General features: G+C 44.6%; 1 protein-coding gene across 1 annotated transcript in view; it reads right to left on the reverse strand.

Annotated features, from left to right (window-relative positions):
• Positions 1-1,603: 1,603 nt before the first annotated feature.
• Positions 1,604-25,150, reverse strand: part of CHRM4 (cholinergic receptor muscarinic 4) — a 51,279-nt gene continuing 27,732 nt past the window's right edge. Inside the window, exon 2 of the mRNA XM_063118829.1 lies at positions 1,604-3,466. Coding sequence (XP_062974899.1) covers positions 2,016-3,466 — 1,451 coding nt within the window. The 3' untranslated portion in view covers positions 1,604-2,015. The remainder of the gene's footprint in view (positions 3,467-25,150) is intronic.

Here is a 25,150-nt window from a genome sequence, read left to right on the forward strand (position 1 = left end):
ATGACAGTGGGGTGGTGAATCTGCTCTGGATTTCAGTCAGAACCAAATAGAACTCTCAATGAGCTATTCAAGCCACTTTAGATAGCTCCTTTAAAGTTCTGACTGGTTCTGACTGAAACCTGGAGTGGATTCAGTGCCCCGCTGACATTAGAGCCACCAGCCTCCACTGCCTGCAAGGCATTTTTGGAGCAACATTATACAGATTATTCTAAAGGCAGTGGCAGTATAGCTGCCTCCCTAGCAGAACGAAGCAGCAGCCATTGTTGGCCAAATACAGGGAATCTCCTAGGCTGAGAGCCCTTCAAGGTGAGATGGAGACTCCCATACCTGTGGTCACCCTGCACCAGCCCAGTCTGTCCGCACACAGATTTGTAATCCACAACAATGTACCCTGAGGGCACTGGCACCATCCAAAATCTGGAGAGACTGAGCACCGCTTGCATTGAATTGGTCTACGCTGAACATGAATATTCTGGGAGGCTTAGGCTGTACACTTATACCGGAGTCCACATGCTGAGGACTCCATGACAACACTGACCGGAAGGGAGGCAACGTCCATTTACAAAGCTCAGTGACACTTCTCCTGATATGCCCTCAGGCGTTTGGAGCTGAAGCAAGTGGGAGGAGGTCTCTCATTTTCCTCCCCCAAGATGTATAGGAACCTACTGTCCAAATTAAAGAGGGGGGGGGGAAACGGAGTAGGTAAAGGAAATGTCCCTTAGGCAAGCTTGGAGCGAGGAGGAAAAGCAACAAAAACCAAAGGCGAGCCCAGGTGACGTTAAAAAGATGACCCACCCTTTGAAAGCCTCCCCGGTGCAGGAATCTTCTTCCACTATCACAAATGCTTTGTGTATCCTCTTCTCCTCCTCAGAGCAGCTAGTCAAGTGTCTGCTGCCTAGAAGACAGTCGTTCTTAACACTGACACAAACATCTTTCTAGAAACATGTCTTTGGCACCTGGACAAAAATGTTGCTTTTTTTGTTGGTTTGTTGCGTGTGTGTGTGTGTGTGTGTGTGTGTGTGTGTTTCTGCATATATATATATATTCAAAAATGGTGCCAATGATTCAATGAATGTCTCCATTCAGCCATTTGTCTGGCCCAACTCCCCCCACCCCGCACTCCACCTCCACGGGGAGTCAAGAAGAAGTCGAGACGGACTGTAAGTTCCCCATGTAGCCTTTTAAGCAGGCAGGTTGGTCCAGCTGTAGGGATACTCCCTAAGGGGAACAGGTCCTTCACACTTGGGGCACTGGAAACCCAACTGGATAAAGTGCTAAAATGTAGGAAAGTATGCATTGGTTGGTCACCTTTTCTGAGCCTGCCCAATCTTACAACTCAAAGCAGAATTTGCTGCCTCCTGAGACAGTCCCATTTTGTCCTGATATTCATTGTTTATGCATGAATTCGCACTGTTACACCTTCCCATCTACCTGCACCCTCTCTCTCTCTCTCTCTCTCTCTCTCTCTCTCTCTCATACACACACACACACACACACACACACACACACACACACACACACACACAGCTATCAGAGCATCCAGCGAAAGGAGCAACTTCCTGTTCCATCACATGTGCTCAGCCAGGGATGTTCCACCTAGTGTACTAGCATAGCCATCAGCATGGGATTCTGGTTTTATCCAGTGAGATCCAAGGGTAATGAACGTTCAACCAGTATTTCAAGAGCGACGGGGCAAGGAGTGGGATCCATCATAACTGTCCGATTAAACTGTGGGACCTCTTACAGCATCCAATCCCTGATGACTTTCTCCCTTGTTCTCTGGAGAAGCACAGTCAGGGGTCATATGGGTGGCAGGGCTGCTTCATGGTTAGCAGATGCTTGAGGGCCAAGAATGATTCAAGGTGGTGTGTCTTATCTCTGGTTTTAATTCTGCATTTGATGAAGGGCTCTGTCTGGAATTGAACAGTACAGTTACAACAGTATGTTTGTCTAGCTGGAGAACAGAAGAACGCGTCTCCACAATACCTCTGCCAAGCAGTCCCCTAAATTCCAGATTATCTCGCTGTGCCGATGTTCCTGTACTGACACATAAGGAGGTGCTTGAAGGTTTTCTTGAACGTGGCATTGCAAAGAGCATAACAAGCTGGGTTGATGGTGCTGTTGACATAGCACAGCCAGTACCCAATGGACCAGACGGTGTCAGGGACGCAATAATTGCAGAAGGTATTAATGAGAACCATCACGTTGTAAGGCGTCCATGTCAGGATGAAGGCTAGCAAGATGGCAAAGATGGTTCGGGTGACTTTCTTCTCTCGGGCTGCCATTTGGCGCTTCTTCCGGACCTGACTCCGGGCAATGCTAGCAAATTTCCTGGCAACATTAGCCGGACGGCTGTTTGACAAGGTAATTGGGGTAGAACTGGCTTCTTTGTCTGCGACAATTTCAATGGCAGTGACACATTCTGTACCAGTTTGCTTAGTGACGATCTTGATTTTGGACCACTTCGAGGCAGGGTTAATCCGCGGGTGGGCTGGACTCTGCCCTGGGTCTGCTGGCACAATTTCCAGCATTTGCTTCTCTTTATTGGTCTGGGTGATGCTTACTGTGCTGGATTCATTGGAAGTTTCTTTTTCCTCTTGATGGCCAGTAGTCTCTGATTGTTGTAAGGGTTGCTCTTCTAATTTCCCGTTTTTCACCTCCTCCTTCACCTCCAATGCTTTTTTGGGTGAGTTGTTATTCTGCTTCACTAGCGGGCTCTTCAGAAAATTAAGTGGCTTAGACTTCTTCTCCTTTTTGCTCTCGGGCCTGTGTCTTCTCACACGGCTCCGGCTAGCTAGCGAGATGTGGATGTACAACACAGTCATGATAACTACAGGGAGGTAGAAAGCCGCAATGGCTGTGCCAAAAGTTACAGCTGGGTTGGAGAGGAACTGAATGAAGCACTGACCTTCTGGAACTGTCCTTGCCCCAACAATGAACTGCCAAAACAAGATGGCGGGTGCCCAAAGAATAAAGGATAGTATCCAAGCGACAGCAATCATCAGCCCTGCCATTTTGGTTGTCCGTCTAGCTGGGTAGGTCAGGGGCTTGGTGACGCAGAAGTAGCGGTCAAAACTGATGATGAGCAAGTTCATGACAGAGGCATTGCTCACCACGTAGTCCAGAGCCAGCCAGAGGTCGCACACCACAGCTCCAAGTGGCCAATATCCCTTGATAATATAGACTGTGTAGAGATTCATGGAGAAAGCTCCAATTATCAGGTCAGCACAGGCCAAGCTAAAGAGGAAGTAGTTGTTGACAGTCTGGAGTTGGCGGTTCACCTTGATGGACAGCATGACCAAGATATTCCCTACCACAGTGACAAGGCTCAGTGACCCGGTTACTGTGGCTATAAAGACCATCTCCACAGTTTTGTATTTGGGGATGTTCTCCTTGGTGAAGTTGTCATTGGTGAAGTTAGCCATTCTTATCAGCCCAGGCTGAGAAGAGAAGTTGTATGTAGAGTCTGCAGAAAGGGGTGGGTGGGAGAAAGACATTGGAGAAATATTACACATTTGCAACACTCAAGCAGAAGAGCCAGTGTGGTGTAGTGGTTAGAATGTCAGATTCAGGCAAGGGAGGCCTGGGTTCAAATCCCCACTCATGCATGAAGCTTGCTGGGTGACCTTTTGCCTAGTCACTCTTTCATCCTTATTTACCTCAGATGGTTCTTATGAGGATAAAAATGAGCCCCTTTCAGGAAGGGCAGGATAAACATAAAATAATAATTAGGAAACCTTTCCCTTAGAGGTGACAGCTTAAGCATGATCCCGTCTCTTACCCATTCACTTGCACCAGCATTTTAAAACTGAGAATCCTTAAGTGATATTTTTCCTCATAGGTCATCTCTGGCCTAATCTACACCAAGCAGGATATTGCACTATGAAAGTGGTATATAAAAGGCAGGAGCCACACTACTGCTTTATAGTGGTGTTGAAGTGTACTGACAACTGTTGGGGCCCACTGACATACACCATATACCACTTTCATAGTGCTACATCCTGTTTAGTGTGGCTCCTGCCTTTTATATACCCCTTTTATAGTGCAGTATCCTGCCTGGTATAGATTAGGCCTCTGATTTTGGCAAAAGTGTCTCATGCTTATAACTGTTATTTATTTTTGGAAGGTACTACGCGCATCCTAACTGGTTTAATTGAATTACCACAACATTTGTATCCCTGCCTCTTCCTCGAAGGAGCTCAATAAGATGTACCATTTTTTCCTTCCCAAAATCCCATACATTGAATTAGGCGGAGAAAGAGTGAGTGATTGCTGCTCATCCACTGAGCTTCATGAACAAGCTAATAAAGATGACCAAATTTAAAACCAAATTCGTTATGTTAAATCTTTAATGCAGGGTGGCAAATAAATTACTGGATTCAGAGTAGAGCATCCTGGATTCAAATTCCCCACTCACCATGGGTGACCTTGGGTCAGGCACTGTCATCCAGCTCAGTTTACCTCACAGGGTCATTGTGAAGATAAAGAGAGAGGGAGGGAGGCTCTCCAGGTATGCCAAATTGAACTCCTTGGGGAAAGGCAAGATACTAATGACATAAATAAAGTGAATAATAGAACATACCATGATTTTGCTAGGGTCAGTGAACAGTGCCAGTTTTGCTCACAGGACTTCTTTGTGACAGGATGTAAGCGGAAATTTGGGCTTTTCATCTAAAGCACCCTTTCCCAATGTATTACTCTCTCTGTGGCTTGGACCACAACTCCAGTCAGCCCTAACAGTGGTCATGATGGAAGGTGTAGTCCAAAACAGCTAGAGGGTGCCATCGTGGGGAAGGGTGTTGTTTGGCCCAACAGCTAAGAAGGTGGTAAAGCCCTTCCAGGACTGCACCACTTTCAGACTGCAGGTGGAGAATCACACAATGGACGTTTCCAGTGGAGGCTGGTGGCTCCGATTTTGGTGGGGCTGGGAATCCATTTTGGGTTTCAAGCAGAACCACCCATAATGCTAAAGGAACTATCCAAGTTTCTGAACTTATTTTGGAGATAGGATTCAGCACCTTGGAAAGCTTATTTAGAGCTGATAGTGCTGCCCCATTATCCGAGCCACCAGCCTCCACTACATTTTAATCTAGTCATCCTAGAACAAGCTGCATGAGGCTGCTCGGCAAAGTGGAGAAAGCGATGTCCTTTTCCTTGCCTCCCTGGAGAGCCAGCTCAGCCAGAGCAGTTTTGTCTCTTTAAGCCCCGGCATTTTCCCAGACCAGTGTTATCTTTAACCAATGTCTGAAAAACCTTTCTGTGCTGTTCCCATCTGCCCTCGGATCCCTTCATCCCTCTCCGTGGGAGCTATTTATGGCTGCGATTTGTACGGCGGAGTGCAGCAGCTTCACAAGTAGCTCACAGGGTTGTTTTTAATTATTTCAGGAGATTATGTAGATCCATGGAGCTCCAGAGAAAACAAATGAGGTTCTCTGCCACGGAAAAGTCCAGCGAACAGGTTCTCCGGCCGAGGGCGAGGCTTGCTCCAGGGCTTTGCTTGGCGGAGCCTGACCTCTGCTGGGGATTTCTGGTATTGTGCCACGGTCGTAAGCACTTGAGGTTCCCCAGTACAAACGACCTTTTGGGAGACCTTTCCTTTGTCCAGGGGAAAAGGAAGTTATAGAATCAGTGGTGGCTCCAGGGAATGGGGGGTGGGGGTGGAAGGGGGCAACTGCCCCCCCAAACAAGGAGCTTCCCACCCCAGTTTCTGGACTCCTGTTATAATTGCTTGCATTCTGGGATGGCCAAGAAGGCAACAGCAGTGGGGGAGAGGGTTTGATCCAGTTCCAGAGCCAGTTCCAGAGCTGCTTGGTCAGCTCACTGCTGGGTGACTGCTTGGGCAGAGGCTTTGAGGCCTTGTTGTCATGGTGATTAATTATCTGGAAGAAGCTAACTGCTGACGCCTTTCTTGGAAAGACTAACAGAACCAGACCATGACTGGTCTGATGCCACAGAAGCACAGGGTTCCTTGGAAAAACTAACAGAACCAGAACTTGACTGGGAGGAGGAATTATCTGGCAATAGTAGTGAGTCTGATATTTCTGAAATAGATAATTCTGAAGACTAAAGTGTTTCAGAGTTGCCAGATGCTGGTTTAGGGGATGAGCTAATGCCTCCCTCTGTTAAAAAAAAAAAGTTACCTGGTCCAAGTGACATTGCACAGTCTCAAAAGAAAAGTCCAATTCAGCCAGTGCTAAAAAGTTATCCAACAACAAAATATGGCCAATTGTTGTGACATTTCAACCCAGCATGGTACAAATGCTATTCTTGGTTAGAATAAAGTGTAATATAAAATGCTGTGTTATGCTTTGCTTGTCACCATTTCTTTGGGAAAGATCCCTGTACTGCTGAAAATCCATTTAGTCATAAAGGGTACAACAACTGGAAAAAAGCTACTGCTAATGATTCAGGATTGAAGCTGCATAACAGAAGTGCAGTCCACAAAGTCTGTAAGGTGGCATGGGAGAGTTACAAACAAACACAGAAATCCAAAGGAGGCTCAGTTTTAGTGCAATTAAGTGATGCTCATAAACAACTTATCAAAGAAAATAGGCATTATATAACCATTCTGACAGAAATTCTTTTGCTCGCTGCTGTACAAAAAATTGCTCAGCGTGAACATTGGGAAAGTGAGAGAAGTGATGACAGGGGAAATGTTCTTCAACTCTTGCATCTAGTTGCAAAACATGATCCCAGAATCTAGTCTAAAATAGATGCTCTTCCTCACAATGCAAAGTACACACATCATTCCATTCAAGATGAATTGTTAAGCAATATGAACTGAATGGTTCTGGAGTCAATTTCTCATGAAGTGAAGGAAGCTGGCTTCTTTGCATTGATTGATGATGAAACTAAGGACATACGTAAGCAGGAACAAATGTCACTAGTTCTCCATTATTGCTACAATGGCAATATATATGAACATTTTGTTGGTTTTCATCCATGCCATTCACTGAATGCTCCTTCACTACTGAGTCACATAAAGGAAATCTTAGCATGTTGTGGCATAGATACCAAGAACTGCATAGCACAAACATATGATGGTGCCAATGTAACGAGTCAAAAACTAAATGGGGTGCAGGCCATCTATGTCCATTGTTTCAACCACAGGCTGAAATTAATTATTGTTGATATATGTAAGAATATTGATGTTGTTGCAAACTTCTTCAACAACTGTACATATCTGTATCCTCTTCTTATGTGCATCCATGTTTCATTGAATTGCAAAGACAAACAAGGAATAAAATTATTGAATTAAAAAGATTGTCAGACACTTGCCTGGTGTGTCAGATTGCATCGTGTCTAGCTGTTAAGTCAACACTTCCCGTAATTTTATTGCTTCTGAATATAATCATCAGCAATGAATCAAATTCAGAAAGAAGTGTAGAGGCTTGTTGCATTCTAAATCAAACAGATTTTGGCTTTGTGTTTTGCCTGAATATTTTTAGTGAAGTGCTTCTTGAACTAAAAGTGCAAAAATCCGATTGCAGTGCGGCTCAAGCATGTGCCCTTGTTAATTCTCTGATTGATAAATTGCAAGACCTCAGAGAGCAGGAGGAAAATTTCTGTAAAATTATGGCAGATGTGAAAATGTTTGCAGAAGAAAATTAAATCAAAATGCAAAATAAAGAAAAGAGAATGCGCTGTATTCCAAAACAATTTCAAAACTACGTTACTGATTAAAAACAGTGGAAAGTATTGATCCAAAAACTGACCATGATTTTAGAATTAACGTGTTCCTTCCTGTTGTTGATAGCACTATTAGTGAACTTCAGAGAAGATTTACAGACAATTGCAATGTTTTGAATGAGGTTACTACTTTCAGTCCCAAGTGCTGTTACTCCCTTGATCCAGGAAAACTCAGACCATTTGTAAGTCATTATAGCAGTGACATGGATGGATTTGAAGCAGAACTCAGACTTTGCCCCAAAGTTCTAGATAGGTATGAATGAGAAAGACAAATAAAAATTGACAGAGTGAACCAAGTGTTTACTCTTCTTGAAGAACTGAAACTGTCTTTCAGTGAACTCCACAGACTGTGTGCCATTGTTGTTGTTTATTCGTTCAGTCGCTTCCGACTCTTCGTGACTTCATGGACCAGCCCACACCAGAGCTTTCTGTCGGTCGTCGTCACCCCTAGCTCCCCCAAGGTCAAGTCTGTCACCTCCAGAATATCATCCATCCATCTTGCCCTTGGTCGGCCCCTCTTCCTTTTGCCTTCCACTTTCCCTAGCATCAGCCTCTTCTCCAGGGTATCCTGTCTTCTCATTATGTGGCCAAAGTACTTCAGTTTTGCCTTTAATACCATTCCCTCAAGTGAGCAGTCTGGCTTTATTTCCTGGAGTATGGACTGGTTTGATCTTCTTGCAGTCCAAGGCACTCTCAGGATTTTCCTCCAACACCACAGTTCAAAAGCATCTATCTTCCTTCGCTCAGCTTTCCTTATGGTCCAGCTCTCGCAGCCATAGGTTACTACGGGAATACCATTGCTTTAACTATGCGGACCTTTGTTGTCAGTGTGGTGTCTCTGCTCTTAACTATTTTATCAAGATTTGTAATTGCTCTCCTCCCAAGAAGTAAACATCTTCTGATTTCCTGGCTGCAGTCAGCGTCTGCAGTAATCTTTGCACCCAGAAATACAAAGTTTGTCACTGCCTCCACGTTTTCTTCCTCTATTTGCCAGTTATCAATCAAGCTGGTTGCCATAATCTTGGTTTTTTTGAGGTTTAACTGCAACCCAGCTTTTGCACTTTCTTCTTTCACCTTTGTCATAAGGCTCCTCAGCTCCTCCTCGCTTTCAGCCATCAAAGTGGTGTCATCTGCATATCTGAGATTGTTAATGTTTCTTCCTGCGATTTTAACTCCAGCCTTGGATTCGTCAAGCCCAGAATGTCGCATGATGTGTTCTGCATACAAGTTGAATAGGTAAGGTGAGAGCATACAACCCTGCCGTACTCCTTTCCCAATCTTAAACCAGTCTGTTGTTCCATGGTCTGTTCTTACCGTAGCTACATGTTTGTTATACAGATTCCTCAGGAGGCAGACAAGATGACTTGGTATCCCCATACCACCAAGAACTTGCCACAATTTGTTATGATCCACACAGTCAAAGGCTTTAGAATAGTCAATAAAACAGAAATAGTTGTTTTTCTGGAACTCCCTAGCTTTCTTCATTATCCAGCGGATATTGGCAATTTGGTCTCTAGTTCCTCTGCCTTTTCTAAACCCAGCTTGTACATCTGGCAATTCTCGCTCCATGAATTGCTGGAGTCTACCTTGCAGGATCTTGAGCATTACCTTGCTGGCATGTGAAATAAGTGCCACTGTCCGATAGTTGGAACATTCTTTAGTGTTTCCCTTTTTTGGTATGGGGATATAAGTTGATTTTTTCCAGTCTGATGGCCATTCTTGTGTTTTCCAAATTTGCTGGCATATGGCATGCATCACCTTGACAGCATCATCTTGCAATATTTTAAACAGTTCAGCTGGGATACCATCGTCTCCTGCTGCCTTGTTATTAGCAATGCTTCTTAAGGCCCATTCAACCTCACTCTTCAGGATGTCTGGCTCTAACTCACTGACCACACCGTCTGAGCTATCCCCGATATTATTATCCTTCCTATACAGATCTTCCGTATATTCTTGCCACCTTTTCTTGATCTCTTCTGTTTCTGTTAGGTCCTTGCCATCTTTGTTTTTGATCATACCCATTTTTGCCTGGAATTTACCTCCGATGTTTCTAATTTTCTGGAAGAGGTCCCTTGTCCTTCCTATTCTATTGTCTTCTTCCACTTCCTCACATTGCTTGTTTAAAAATAATTCCTTATCTCTTCTGGCTAACCTCTGGAATTTTGCATTTAATTGGGCATATCTCCCCCTATCACTGTTGCCTTTTGCTTTCCTTCTTTCTTGGGCTACTTCCAGTGTCTCAGCAGACAGCCATCTTGCCTTCTTGGTTTTCTTTTTCTTTGGGATGTTTTTTGTTGCCACCTCTTGGACAATGTTGCGAACTTCTGTCCATAGTTCTTCCGGGACCCTATCTACTAAATCTAGTCCCTTAAATCTGTTCTTCACTTCCACTGCATATTCCTTAGGAATATTAGTGAGCTCATATCTAACTGATCTGTGGGTCTTCCCTATTCTCTTTAGTTTGATTCTATATTGTGCAATAAGAAGTTCGTGATCTGAACTACAGTCAGCTCCAGGTCTTGTTTTTACTGTCTGTATAGATGTCCGCCACCTTTGGCTGCAAAGGATGTAGTCAATCTGATTTCGGTGTCGGCCATCTGGTGAAGTCCATGTATAAAGCTGTCTTTTTGGTTGTTGGAAGAGAGTGTTTGTTGTGCACAGTGAGTTGTCCTGGCAGAATTCTATCAGCCTATGTCCCGCTTCATTTTGTTCTCCTAGACCATGATTACCTGTAATTCCAGATGTCATTTGACTGCCCAGCTTAGCGTTCCAGTCTCCTGTAACGAAAATAACATCTCTTTTTGGTGTATTATCCAGTAGGTGCTGCAGATCCTCATAGAACTGATCTATTTCTGCTTCTTCAGCATCTGTGGTTGGGGCATATATTTGGATCACTGTGATGTTAAATGGCTTACCCTGAATTCGAATTGAGATCATTCTATCGTTTTTTTGGATTGTATCCAAGCACTGCTTTAGCCACTTTATTATTAATTATGAAGGCTACTCCATTTCTTCTGTGATCCTCTTGTCCACAGTAGTAGATCTGGTGGTGATCTGATGTGAAGTGGCCCATTCCGGTCCATTTCAGTTCACTGACACCCAATATATTAATATTTAATCTTGACATCTCACCAATAACCACATCCAATTTGCCCTGGCTCATAGATCTTACATTCCAGGTTCCTATGGTGTGTTGATCTTTAGAACATCGGATTCGTCGTTCACCACCAGCACCATCGGCCGCTAGCCGTCCTTTCGGCTTTGAGCTAGCTGCGTCATCACATCTGGGGCTACTTGAACTTATCCTCTGTTCCTCCCCAGTAGCATTTGGACCATCTTCCGACCTGGGGGTCCCATCTTCCGATGGTATACCGACATATCTCTGGTTGTACTGATCCATTTAGTTTTCATGGCAAGAATACTGGGGTGGGTTGCCATTACCTTCCCCAGGTATCGTATTGAGTCTGACCTCTCTGCCATGACCTTCCCGTCTTGGGTGTCCCTTCACGGTTTAGCTCATGGCATCCTTGAGGTGCTCAAGCTCCAGCACCACGACAAGGTAACGATCTCCTTTGCTGGAGATGTGTGCCACAGCCATTACAATACCTCTAATAGGGTGACCAGATGACCTGGAAAACCCCAGAGACTTCTGGAAAAATGGGGATCTCCTGGGCAATTTGGACTGGGCCTCAATTTATCAGGGAAAAGCCCCAGAGGATGTGTTCCCGGACTTCCGGGATTGCTCCGGCCAAGGAGAAGGCTGGGATCCACATTGGGAGGGCCTAGAATGACATGTTCCCAGACTTCTGGGAAAGTGTCCCCCCACCCCACCCCAGTGCTGATCTAGCCTTCTCCTGGGCCAGCATGATCGTGCCAACCTTGGAGAATGCCCTGGGAGCGCTGGAAGACAAGTTCCAGGACTTCCAGGAATGCATCATCTAGCCCCCCAATCTCTGATTTAGCCTTATCCTGGGCTGGCGCAATCAGGAAAAGGCCTGGATTGGCCCTGGGGGCTCTGGAAGATGTCCTCCAGCACCCCCAGCACTGATCTAGCCAAGGAGAAGGCCTGGATTGGCCCTGGGGTGGCTGGAAGATGTGTTCCCAGACTTCTAGGAATGCATCCTCCAGCACACCCACCCCAGTGCTGATCTTGCCTTCTCCTGGGTTGGTGCAAGTGAAATCACCTGATGGATTGCTTTCTTGCTGTCTGAAGCTGCTGAATTTTTAGCCGGGGTCAAGAAAGAATTCCCCTCGAAGGGCCTAGACCAACAATTAAAAATAACTCTTGGAATAATTAATTAAGTTTAGCTACACCCCCACAGCTATCACTCACATACAGCAACATTAGAGACTGTACATCTGATGAATGAATATAACTAGAATGAAACAGGACATATACTGGATTCCTGTAAACAAAACAATGCAGTGTGTTGTAATTTAATATAACAATGCAGTTTGTTGTAACAACTTTGTCTGGCAAACTTACAAATTAAACAATGTAGCTTGTTACAATACTCTATTCTGTTGGACACAACGTTGCCAGTGTACAACTGTTCATGATATCAAAGTAGCCTGTTGCAACAATTTTGTCTGGCAGACTCATAAATTAAACAATGTAGTTTTTTGTAATAACTTTTTCTGTTGGACACAACGTTGCTTGTGGAAATAATTTTGTCTGTTAGACACAATACCCTGAATGTAACTGTTTATGAAGGACGACGATATTACTTTGACCTGATCTGGAGTTTAAAATTTAGAACTGTTGATAAACTATATTCAGTTATCTTACATTCTTGATAAGCAAATCATTACACGCAGCTGTATGCCCCCTGGTATTCTTTTTTTCTGTTACTATCAACTGCAGCCTTGTGTTTGTTAGCAAAGATGCACTCATAAGGAGTCCCAGTGAATGTGTGTGTTCAGAATTCAGGAGCAGGAAGTGAAATGCAAAGTATTAAGAAGGCACTGCATGTGGGGAGTGTGGGGAAATGGTAAGGTGCAATGGTGTAGTGATGTAGTGGAACCAGTGTGTGCGTGTCTCAGGGAGGCTGTGCTGGCCTTTCTCATTAGCAGGAACGCTGACATCATCTGCCACCACCCACCCACTCTCCGCAGACTTCTTTGTTTCCTCTGAGCTTAGCTGCAATCCTTGCAGTAGCTGGGGGTGAGGGATGAATTTTCCCAGTAACAATATATTGTTCTGTGCTATTGCTGTTGTAAAGCAAAGTATTTTGGGGTGATGCGGTCTTGAAAGGCAAACTAAGTCCCATTAGCTTTGCCGAAACAACAACAACAACAACAACAACAACAACAACAACAACCTGGTGGAGATGCAAATTGCCGGAATTGATGAGTTGATATGGATCAACACAGTTGCCTGAATTTTTGGACTCTCCTTAAGGGTGAAGCAATGGAGACTGCCTTTGTGAGTGCCTGCACTTCAGAATTCACCCACACCCTGGCAAGGATTCTGGAGAGAAACAGATCCAAAACACAGTAGGGTGACCATATGGGAAGGAGGACAAGGCTCCTGTATCTTTAACAGTTGTAGAGAAAAGGGAATTTCAGCAGGTGTCATTTGTATGCATGCAGCATGTGGTAAAATTCCATCTTCGTCATAACATTTAAAGCTGTAGAAGCCCTGTTCACTTGACCAGATACAAAGGAGGGCAGGGCTCCTGCAGCTTTAACCATTGTGATGAAGAGGGAATTTCACCAGGTGCTGCATGCATACAAATGACACCTGCTGAAATTCCCTTTTCTGTACATCTGTTAGATACAGGAGCCCTGTCCTCCCTTCCATACGGTCTCAATACTTGGGTTTGGCACTTAAGACATCTACTCAAAATTAAAATTAAACAGATTTTATTAAAGGAAAAATAAAGTTAAACATAATTACAGACTTTCTGCCCAAGCAAAGCAAAGTGGCATACTCACAAATTTTGCAGCTTTATACACCCAAATTCTGCACCACTCATACTGACTCTGCAAAAGAGATCCTTCTCTGCAGAGGGACTTCTATTTCTCCCAAGCAAAACCAAGGAGTCACTGAGGCCTACAGGCTAGGCTTAGAGCAACATCCATCCTGGATCTCAAGCCTGAGGGAAGGGCAAGGAAAGGCCTCCTCCTCTTCTGTGTTCAGACTTAAAAGCCCTTCTCAAAGCCAGTGACTCCCTCCTTAACACATATATATTTATTTTAACAGATCTAAGTTCATTGGTCCACATCATCTATCCTCTTCACAGAATATCTCATTCTTTCTGAGGTACTTGTTTTTGTCTAAACTGGACCACACTTCTGCTTTTCATGTGGTCAACTTTCTTGTTTACATCTTCTTTTTCTAAACCACAAGGCTACTTTTCTATATACCTAGTTCCCTTCTAAGGAACAAGACAATTGGCACAATCACACACTACTAATGACTAATGTCTTAAAGCATCTCACCCTTGATACAATGTTTTGGTTGTACTCCCACTTGTCCCCTTAACCTTGAAGTGTTACCACCATGACTTCTACAACCTTTTAATTCCCTTCTATTCCCCCAAAAGCTTCTGCTTTCTGATGTGCTAACAAGCTCCTATAACCCCCCTTACACATGCTAAGGAAAATTGCAAGGTCTAAGAAAAACTCCTTCCATGCAGCAAGTGTTAGCCTTTCTAAATCAATGTGTTATCCCAGGTCTCCAGAATAGAGAAGGATTTAGCCCAAAACAAAAAATGCACACAGAATGCCAAAAACAATTTTCTAAGGCAAAAAAAAAATCCATTTTATTTTGGAAGCGATTCAAGTGCATATGAGAAAGCAAAAAAAAATTTAAAGACATAATGGCCGAATTCCAGAGTTGTGGAAGGTAGGCTGCCCACTCTGGGAATATTTTAAAGAGATCAGCAAGATAGAAAGCCAAAGAAAAGATTTTCTAAAAAATAAAAGAGAATCACACAACATTCTAGGGATGCATGCACCCTCCGTGTGCATTGATGAGGCTCACTGGATCAGGGGGCTGTTGATTTTAAAAAGTAAAAATCGAATGTTCTTAACATATTACTAAAATCAGCACTAGGTAACTACTACTACATGGATCCAGATTTAGTCATAGTTAGAGAAGACCTACTGAAATCAATGGGAGAAGATAGTCATAACTAATTTAAGTCTCATTTATTTCAATGGGTCTCCTCTAAGTATGACTAAATCTGATTCCAACCCCATGCCCTGTGCTGTGACGGAAGGTCCATGTAGATTTCTCACTTATTTATTTTCTTTCTGGAGCCCCTCAGCAATTTTTGGCTAAAAAGCAGCAGTACTGGACTGAGCGATGGCTTCTTGGTGTGTGTGCGCATGTGATGTGCAGTGGTACAGCAAGGTCTAAAACTTGGGGCCAAAGCCTGTGGATGGGGGAGGGAGCGGATAACTACCTACAGAGTGTCAGGTGTTGGGGGCAGCAGCAAACACACCCAGTTTCATCACTTGGGCTTAAGAACATAAGAAGAGTCATGCTGGATTAGACCAAGGGTCTATTTAGTCCAGCATTCAGTTTACACAGTGGCCAACCAGCTGCCCACAGGAAACCCACGAGCAGGACATGAGTGCTGCAGCACCTTCTCTGCCCATGTTTCCTAGTATGTAGGCACACTGCTTCTGATACTGGAGATTGCACTTAGCCATCAGGACTAGTAGCCATTGATAGCTTTCTCCCCTGTGAATTTATCCAATCCCCTTTTAAAGCCATCCAAATTGGTGGACACCACTACGCCTTGTGGTAGCAAATGCTCTAGTTTAACTGCAGCATCCATTCTTTGGCTTATGTTTAAACAATGGTTTAAATGTCAGGACCAGCTGGGGGTGCATGTGGTTACTGATGCACTTTTTATTGATTATACTTTAAAATATATATTATCTTCTTCTACAACAAAAATAAATGTGCTTAGCCTTAGGGCAGGAGAAGCAAACTCCATTTTATTCCTGGAGTCATAACGGGGCCATGATTGAAGTAAATGTAAAATGCAAAACTGCTCATATTCAGAGGAATTTCTTTTTTAATTGTTATTATCAGGGTTAACAAACAGTTTTTTAAAATATTCATTTGGTCTAACATCAGGAATGCAGGAGCATTGTTAAAGCATGGAACAGGGAGGATATGGAGAGAAGAGAAATATTACTCATGAGCTTCACAATGAAAATAATACATGTGGCTGTCTGAAGCCTCCCCCCTCCCCCCTGTATGGCCATTCATTTCAGGGTCTAAAATTATCCAGCTGCATCACTGGTGGTGTGCACAGATGTGTTTAAATGAGTCTCATTTTCAGTCTTGCTCAAATAGACTTAAACATCTCTGAATGGGAAATGGCTAGTGCAGTGACTAAAAACAGGCTAAGTGGAAGCATCTGCCCAACAAGAATTATCACCAAGGGGAGGAAAAAGGACAAACAATAATAAGTCTGTAGGAGGAACATGTAGATATGGGAATGACATGAATTAGATAAACCAATTAATTTCTCTAAGCCATATGAACGTAATCTCCTCCCCCGAGGGGATTGGCTTCTGATCTGTGTTTATTAAATCAGGACCTTTGGAGAAGAACAGAGCTTCGAATGAAGTCGGCTGGTAGGCTGTCTCCTTCCCAGACAGCAAAAAAAAAAAGGGGGGGGGGTTGATGTGATTATTTATTTCCTTTCTGATGCATAAAAAACCCAGACTCTCTGGTACCCATCCAAAGCAGCAGACTGCATCCAGCACGTAAACCAGTGTTGAACCGCTCCTTCCAAGACCAACTCTACACCTCTCCCTACTGGGGGGAAAAAACAGGGCAAAGATCTCATGAAAAACTCGGATTGCAAGGAATTCAATTTTGCTCTCAATAAATGTGACAGAATGCACAGCGAGAGCCATAACCTGAACAAGAAATCCAGCCTCTTGGTTTCTAAAGCAACCATTTGTGACAGACACAAGAAGCACTGCACTGCAATGCTCCTGCTAGGGCTGGGATGGTGGGAGAGAAACGCTGCCGAACAAGGATGGGTCCTTTACACAGATTTAAGGCAGGATTCACAGGAGCCAGCCAAGTCCCTGAGAGGGCGGGAGACATATGGAGGAGTTCCCTTTCTCGCCCGCTACGTTTTGAGGGGTGCCTGCTGGCCATGTACCTGTTGGTAAGGGGACAGGAGAGCAGTAAGAAATACCACCATCCTTGAAATGCATCTGAGATGCAACCAGATTTGGAACCACATGTTGAGTTTTGGTTGCCTTCTGCTAAAAAAAAAAAGGTATTAGCTGGAGAAGATATAGGGAAGGAGAGTGTCACAATGGTAAAAGCCCTGCTTTGTGTGAAGAAGGTCCCACGTTCCATCCCTGGCATCTCTGAATTCCCGCCAGAAACCCCGAAGAGCCACTGCCAATCAGTATCGACAATGGACCTACGATCTGATTCGGCATAAGGCATCTCCCTGTGTTCTTACAATCAAAACGATCAAGGGAATTAAAGCGACTTCCCGTTTGAGTTCAGGGGGGGAAAGACCACTAAGAACAACATAGGAAGCTGTCTCATAACAAGCAATTGGTCCATCTGGATCAGGATTGTATACACACTACACTACATGGGTTCACACAATCACTGAGGGAAAATAAGTCACGATGGCTTTCCCCCCCTCCCTTCGTGTGTAGGACATGAGCTGCCTAATCAGCATAATTACCCTCACCAGGTGTATGTTGTCATGAAGTCTGAACCTGTCCACAATGGGCAGCTGGGGCAGTTTACAAACCACCCTGAAACTCTAGAACAAGCCATGTGAACCCGGTCACTGTCTGGCAATGGCTCCCCAAGGTTTCAGGCAGGAGTCTTTTCCAGCTCTTCCTGGAAAGCCCGGGGATTGAACCTGAGACCTTCCATGTGCAAAGCAAGGGCTTCGCTACTGCATCACTCTCCTTTCCTGTACCTTCTCCAGGTCCCTCTGATATCATTTTTTTTTTTAGTTGAGAGCAACCAAAACTCAACACGGGATCCTAAATGTGGCTGCAAATCAGATTCATTACAAGACATAGTAGGACTTCTTACTACTCTCCAAGAAGAGATATGACAGAAGTAGATAAAATTATGAATTGTATGAAGAGACTGGACACACAGAGAGAGTTCCCCCCTCCACTCATCATACCAGAACTCAGGACAGTGGTATCAGGACAGACAGAAGAAAGATCCCCCCTTGCCTACACACACTAGATAGTTATTAGAGGGTTTTTTTTTGTTTTTTTTTTGTCACAAGATATGGTGATGGCTAGGTTAATTTTTAAAAGGGTGCTTGGACAAATTCATGGTGGATAGCATAATCCATGCCCAATAGCCATGAAGTAGAGGCTGGTGGCTCCGATGTCAGTGCGGAGGTGAATCCACTCTGGGTTTCAGTCAGAACCAGAGAGCACTCTAAAGGAGCTATCCAGGGTGCCGTCCCTTGGATAGCTCTTTTAGCGTTCTGACTGGTTGTGGCTGAAACCCAGAGGGGATTCACTGCCCCACTGACACTGGAAACACCAGCCCCCACTGAAACCATGGTACCCTCAGGGAACCTCCAGGTCGGAGTCAGCATGCTTCCAAATACCTAGTGCGAGGGCACAAACATGCTGCTGTCCTGTCCTGCTTGTGGGTTTTCTACTGGTTGCTGGTCAATGTGGAAAACAGCATGTTGGGCTAGAATTAACCCTTTGGCTGATCCACATGGGCTCTTCTTATGTTATTATGAGTCACATGGTAGTGGAGGTAATAGTAAAAGGCCAATGAGGAAAAGTAGGGAAAGAGAGGTTGGCCGAGAGTGATAACAATCATTAACCCAACACTGCACGCAAAACACACACACACACGAGGAATTCCATTTTGTAGTTCTGTTTCCATATCATGAGGAGTGGCTTTCCAGGGTAAAACCAAATGTCAACTTGAATTTCAGTAGCTTCCAATTGATTCAACATTATGCACACTTTTATGCATGCATGTTGTATTCACAGTTGCAGTGGATCAAGGTGTTTTGTGTTGTGAGGCTGGGTCAGCTGCCATTCTTGTTTATGCGTGTTCTATTACTGTGTGCATGGGTTATTTGGTGAGAAGGGCTGAAAATGCTGGATTGGATCCAGGATCCGCATTCTGCAAGGGAAAGGCCTCTGCTCAACAAAGGTCCCTCTGCCTTCTTTGCCTCCCCACACACACCACACCTCACCCCGTTCAACAGGGTCTCCAGACTCTGTAGCATTTTCAGGGGTCTGGAAGGGCTACTGTGGGGAGGAGGGGACAAGGAAGCCCACTCCCACCAGCACAGTTGATCCAACATGAACCTGGAACCTACCATGGAAATGCCAACGGTTTGGCACAAAAAAAGTTTGAAATAGCACAAGAAGGCAGATAACATGCAAGCATGTCATTGTTCCTGGAAGCATGGCTTGTTCTGAAATTTCTCAAGGGCATGGGAGGTTTTGAAATGGCCAACAGAATTTTCAGCGAGGGAATGACAATGTTCAGCTACTTTCCATTTTCCCCAAACATCACCCACATGTTGTACCAAACAAATTTAGCCTCACCTGATGTGTGCAGTTCCTATAACTGCTCTGCATATGGATAGATGCTTATTATCCTCTGCCCAGTTTGCACCCTGCCACTGGTGAACGGGTTTGTTTGAATAATTCATCACAATCACAAACTGCTATGTTTTACACTGCTGCCCATCCTGTATTTAGAAGCGTTACGGCAATGTGCAAATGGCTCACACTCACGATGAACAATCCAGACAACCTGTTTTGTTCACTCCAAACATTACGGCAGGAGGATGGCGAAAGCACCTAGACATGTACAGCGAATGGTTGGTCATGTGAATTAGCAATAACAGTGAACTTCAATAGATTCATAAAGAAACAAAAACATAAAGACTTTGAGGGGTCTTCTCCTGCCATTCACCTCCAGCAATTCCCTCTGTGTAACTGAGGCCTTAGCTAGACCTAAGGATTATATCCCAGGCAAATGGAGGGGTCGTCCCTTCCTGCTCCCGGGATCCTGTGTGTGTCATTTGGATGCACAGGGATGATCCCGGGATATAGGCCTGGTCTAGCTATGGCCATAGGTTTTTTCACACTGCACCCAGTTCTCAAGTGCCCCCCCCACACACACACTCCTATGCTAACAATCTCCATTTGCAATGGAGGCTAGTGGCTCCAATGTCAGTGGATGGTGAATCCATTCCAGGTTTCAGTCAGAACCAGAACTTTGCACCTTTGCTTCCTTTAGAGTTCTGACTGAAACCCGGAGTGGAGTCACCACCCCACTGACATCGGAGCCACTAGCCTCCACTGCCTATATGACTAAGACACTGTTATTCAATGTGGGATTGTTTTCATCTAAGTGGGATATTGGTTTGGTTCAGGGATCTGGAATCTCCAGCCTATGGGCCCAATCCAGCCTATGGAGGCCTTGCATCCAACTTGTGGACCTTCCTTGGTTTCCTCCAGGGGTGGGGCTTCACCTACAAGCCCCAGCTCCTGGAGGATCCTTCTGTTCTCTCCAGTCAGAGATAAGAGTGGGGAGGCAGGCCATGAATGGCCAGTGCTGGGAGGCATGGCTGCTCTTCCCGATGCCAGCTGAGCCCTTTTGTCCTGCATACGCCACTTTCATTGGGATAGGGCAGGACACACTAAATCCAACATGAGAGAATATGAATAGGCCTGTTCAGATGACACTTCAGGCTCTGTGGTTAGCGAAACTGTGGTTCTCTTGGGTTAGCACTAACCTAGGATCACCATATGAAAAGGAGGACAGGGCTCCTGTATCTTTAAGAGTTGTATTGAAAAGGGAATTTCTGCAGGTGTCATTTGTATATATGGAGAACCTAGTGAAATTTCCTCATCTTCACAACAGTTAAAGCTGCAGGTGCCCTGCCCTCTTTTAAATCTGGTCACTCTAGTATAGCTCCTGCAGCTTTAACTGTGGTGATGAAGAGGGAATTTCACCAGGTGCTGCATGCATACAAATGACACCTGCTGAAATTCCCTTTTCTATGCAACTGTTAAAGATACAGGTGCCCTGTCCTCCTTTTCATATGATCACCCTAACTAACCACAAGCCATTCTGTCGCACACAACTCTTTAAGCCACGGTTAGAGTCACTAAACCTGCTGCAGAGGATCCGACTGTGGTTGGTGAGTGAGCAAGGTTTAGCAAAACGCATCACACAAGACACCTTAAACCCTTCAAGAGCTTTAACCAGCAGAGTTTAAGGTATCTTCTGAACAGGCCCAATATGAATTCATGAATATGACAGATGTATAGACATGCACAAATGGTGCGAAAACATAGTGAATGCCTTGTTCTCCCCCCTCCCCATTATGTTTTCCTTAGCTCTCATGCCAGTAGACGAAAGAGTTCTGCATGTTGGGGTTTTGAAATGGCCATGCTGGCTGGAGATGACATATCCAACATATCTGGAGGACAGCAGTTTGGAGAAGGATGCTGCAACCACTCCATCCTACTTGCCCACTGCCTAACCTGTCCCACAAAAGCAAAGGGGAAATGGCCTCAGAGAGATGCAGGAGAGCCACCTTGACTCTTCCTGCTCAGAGTTGACAGCAAGAATCATTATTATTTATTATTTATTACATTTTTATACCGCCCAATAGCCGAAGCTCTCTGGGCAGTTCACAAAAATTAAAACCATGAACAGCATAAAAACAACCAACAATTTCAAAACACAAAATACAATATAAAAAGCACAACCAGGATAAAACGACACAGCAAAAAGTGATATAGGTTAAAATATGGAATTAAAACAGCAAAGTTTAAATTCAGGTTAAATTAGCTAGAGCCCTCTCTCTCTCCCCTGCCGGTAAAGTTAAGGCTGCAGTCCTATACTTGCTTATATGGGAGCATGCCCCTTTGAACTCAATGGGATTTAATAGACAGATCTTCCTGCCTGGTAACTAGTTACAACCTACTGTCCCCAAGACAGGTGGCCATGTGTCCTATTTTGCAGAGGACAGTCCTCTATTTAAAAAGCTGCCAGTGAACTATTTCGAAAGTGTTCTCTATTTGAAGTGCTGTCCGGTCCATGTCCGGTTTAAAGATAAACAACCGTCAGAATGAAGAGCTAAAAGTTACCCATCAAGAGCAGCTGGACAGCAGACTGGGCAAGGCACGCCGGACATCTGTTCACAGCCTTCCACACTATGCTAAGACACACTGTACTTCTCTTTAAGCTATAATAATCATTTCTAAATTTGCATCTATGCATAAACATTAACACATGCAAATTTCATGCAAATTGGCACCCTCCTTTCTCTTCTTCTTTGCTGAGGCATGTCTTCCTTTTTGGTGATTTGCAGCAGCCCCCCCCCCCCCGAATTACATCAGGCAATCAGAAGAAATGCTGTTTCTGCAGCCCCCTAGCCCCCATCCTCACCAGGCGCCTGCATATCAAGGAAACCTGTGTGTAAAGATGTCTAAATACTAAGCCTTTGCAAAGCAGCTGCGTCATAAGGATTCGCCTTAAGGCCCTTTCCACTGGAAAATGGGACTTAAGAGAAAGATCCCAAGCAGCTTCCACCAGGAGGAAAAAAAACTGGCCCTCCTTCCTCCAGTGCCAGCCTAGCCCTGCATAGGAGCCTTCTGTCTTGTAAAGCAAAAGTGCCTGTGAATTTCGCCAGCCTTAATAATCCCATGCTCCACACGGAGGATATGCTAAGAAATCCGGTTTCTATAGGAACCTGGTTCAGGCTTGTCTTTTTCTCGCCAACAGGAGAAACTCTTCACTGGCCTTCAACTGGCAGCAGCCACTAGATGGCGTGCCTGATTCTGGAAAATCAAGGTTCAAAAATAATCAAGCCTTCACTACTAGCTGTGATAACAGTAAGCAGTGCTAATCGATCAGAACTGTTACATCTGATAGATCAGTATGATACTGCCAAGAAGATGGTCTCCTACAGATGCAGCTTTGATCCTGTTGACAGGCAGTGCCCCTCCCCAAGTGGACCCCAGACGGTTGATTTCGACAAGGCACTTTTCACGTACAGAGAAACTGCTGAGCCTATGTCGTGATGGGAAACGTGTGTGGCCCTCCAGCTGCTGTTAGATTGCAACTCCCATCTGTTCCAGACAGTATAGCCAATGGTGAGAGATGATGGCAATTGCAGTCCAACAACACGAAGAGCCACATGTGTGTGACCCAACTTGGTGTATGTGAACAAGCTTAATGTCTGAAATTCACAGGGGCACATTTCCCCAGCTGACATCATAATGGGAACTGCTGGGTCTCTCAATCTACTGCCTGCTTGACACATCATCATCATCATCATCATTATTTCATTTATTTCCTATATTTATCCAACTCTTTCCAGTAAAACAGAAGAATTGCCAGCTGAAACAAACTGAGTCTGAAAATATATCTAACTCACAGGTATCCTAACCAAATAACAGCAACGGCAGGACAGTCATAACAGAGCATCAGAATAAATGAGCATGGCAGCAAGAATACCTGCCTTGAACTAATGGCCAAAGAGTGAAAGACTCCCTGGACGGTGGCAATTATTCTTGTCCTTGGTGGACACATGTCATCGGAAGGCTGGGATTGCTCTTCTGGATGAAAAGGATACTCTTGTGTGTGTGGTTTTCTCTCTCCTATGGCTCTCATTATTACTTTTGCTTGAAGGTCTGGCTGTTTCCTAACTGTGCTGATGTGCTTTGTGGCTTCATATGATCATCACCCCAGCACACAAAAGTCATACAGAGCTAATGAAAGGATGTCTCTAGTTTGGGTTTGGTGACATCTTCATTCTGAGGGAGTCTGGGGAGAACCATCCACAAGGCAAATGAGCCCATGGAGAAAGCAGATCCCTTGTCAGTGTGTGTGTGTGTGTGTGTGTGTGTTTGTGTGTGTGTGTGTGAGAGAGAGAGAGAGAGAGAGGGAGAGAGAGAGAGAGAGCAATATAGTATCTAGGCTGCCATCTTGGTGGCCCTGGGGAAGCTGCTTTATGCTGAATATTAAGTCAGACCCTTGGCCCATCTAGGCCAGTATTGTTGACACTGACTGGCAGCAGCTGTCCAGGATTCTTTCCTAACCCTGCCCAGAGAAGCCGAGCATTGAACCTGAGACTTTCTGCATGTAAAGCAGAGGGTCTGCCATTGATCTGTGTTTCCAGAATCCTCAATGGAGGCTGTGATCTTACACCCATTTACCTGGGACTGAGCCCATTGAACTCAATGGGACTTACTTCTGAGAAGACATGTCTAGAATTGTCTTGTGAGTCGCCTTATGCCAGGATTGCCCAACCTGGTGCCCTGGTATAAAAGACATCGCCTCCCTTACTTTGCATCACATATATAAACAGGCAACCTAAATGAACGTTACTGTTAGCCTGGAGTTCAACTACTACCAGAAACATAAAACGAACACATTTTAGAATCCCCAACAGCTCAGGACCTGTTTTCTAACTTGGAGAGCCCATAATATATGAAGCTGAAAGGAGTCCCAAAGTATTACAATTCAACAAAGAGCTGTTACTTTAATACGTGTCTTGTTTTATTGACAACTATGTTTGTGAAGGAAAGACAATGGAGTGGTGATGAAAGGCACTCCTGGGGAACAGACCCTGCCGAGACCCTTTATTCCTTCAGGATAAAGCACCTGTTCCCAATCTGGAGATCTCCAGTTGTGTCAGACTACATGTCCCACCATCCTCAGCAAGCATGGATGATGGGAGTTGTAGTCCAATACATCTAATGGGCACCAGGCTGGGGAAAGCTAGGATACATGAACTGAAGCCATCCACCCTCACCCCACCCCCCAAGCTCTGCACAAACAAACCCACAAACACAAATCACCTAGCTGCCATAATGCTGGCAAACCTAGATATCGCCATGGCAAAAGAGTTCCTCCCAGTTCTCTAATGACACATGTTTCCCCAGATTTGTGCTAATGTCACCTAGTTCTGAGACCACTGAATTGCTCTGAAAGAAGATGATCTTCTGCACAAGCCCTATTTCGCAGCTGGAGAGAGAACAGCATTACTAATCAATGCAAACATCATTAATAGCCCCAAGTAGCTACTTCTACATATGAACCAATACAGATAATAAACTTAACTTTATTGTCTCTCTTTATTCTCAGGGAAAGCACAGCCACAGCTAACGGGATCTATGCTGCCGTGTGCCAGCAGTGGGCCTTCTGCCATTGACATTGGCCAAACCTGACTGTAGGCAAGAGAACAATTGGGCACAAATCAGACATGAAAAATGATAATACACAGAAACCAGTGTGGGAGCATTTATATCAGGAGCAGACTTGAACGTTGCCATATTTCAGCAAAATAAATCATTTCTTTTTTAAACTCAAAAGGGGAACTCTTTCATGAAGCTACTCAACTGGGATTCATACACAGATTTGACACTACTAGATGTGGATGGGAGAAAGACTTACAGCTGTGTTCAATGGGACTTTCCCCCAGGGATT

Source organism: Elgaria multicarinata, chromosome 2 (assembly GCF_023053635.1).
Source record: "Elgaria multicarinata webbii isolate HBS135686 ecotype San Diego chromosome 2, rElgMul1.1.pri, whole genome shotgun sequence".
Taxonomy (NCBI): domain Eukaryota; kingdom Metazoa; phylum Chordata; class Lepidosauria; order Squamata; family Anguidae; genus Elgaria; species Elgaria multicarinata.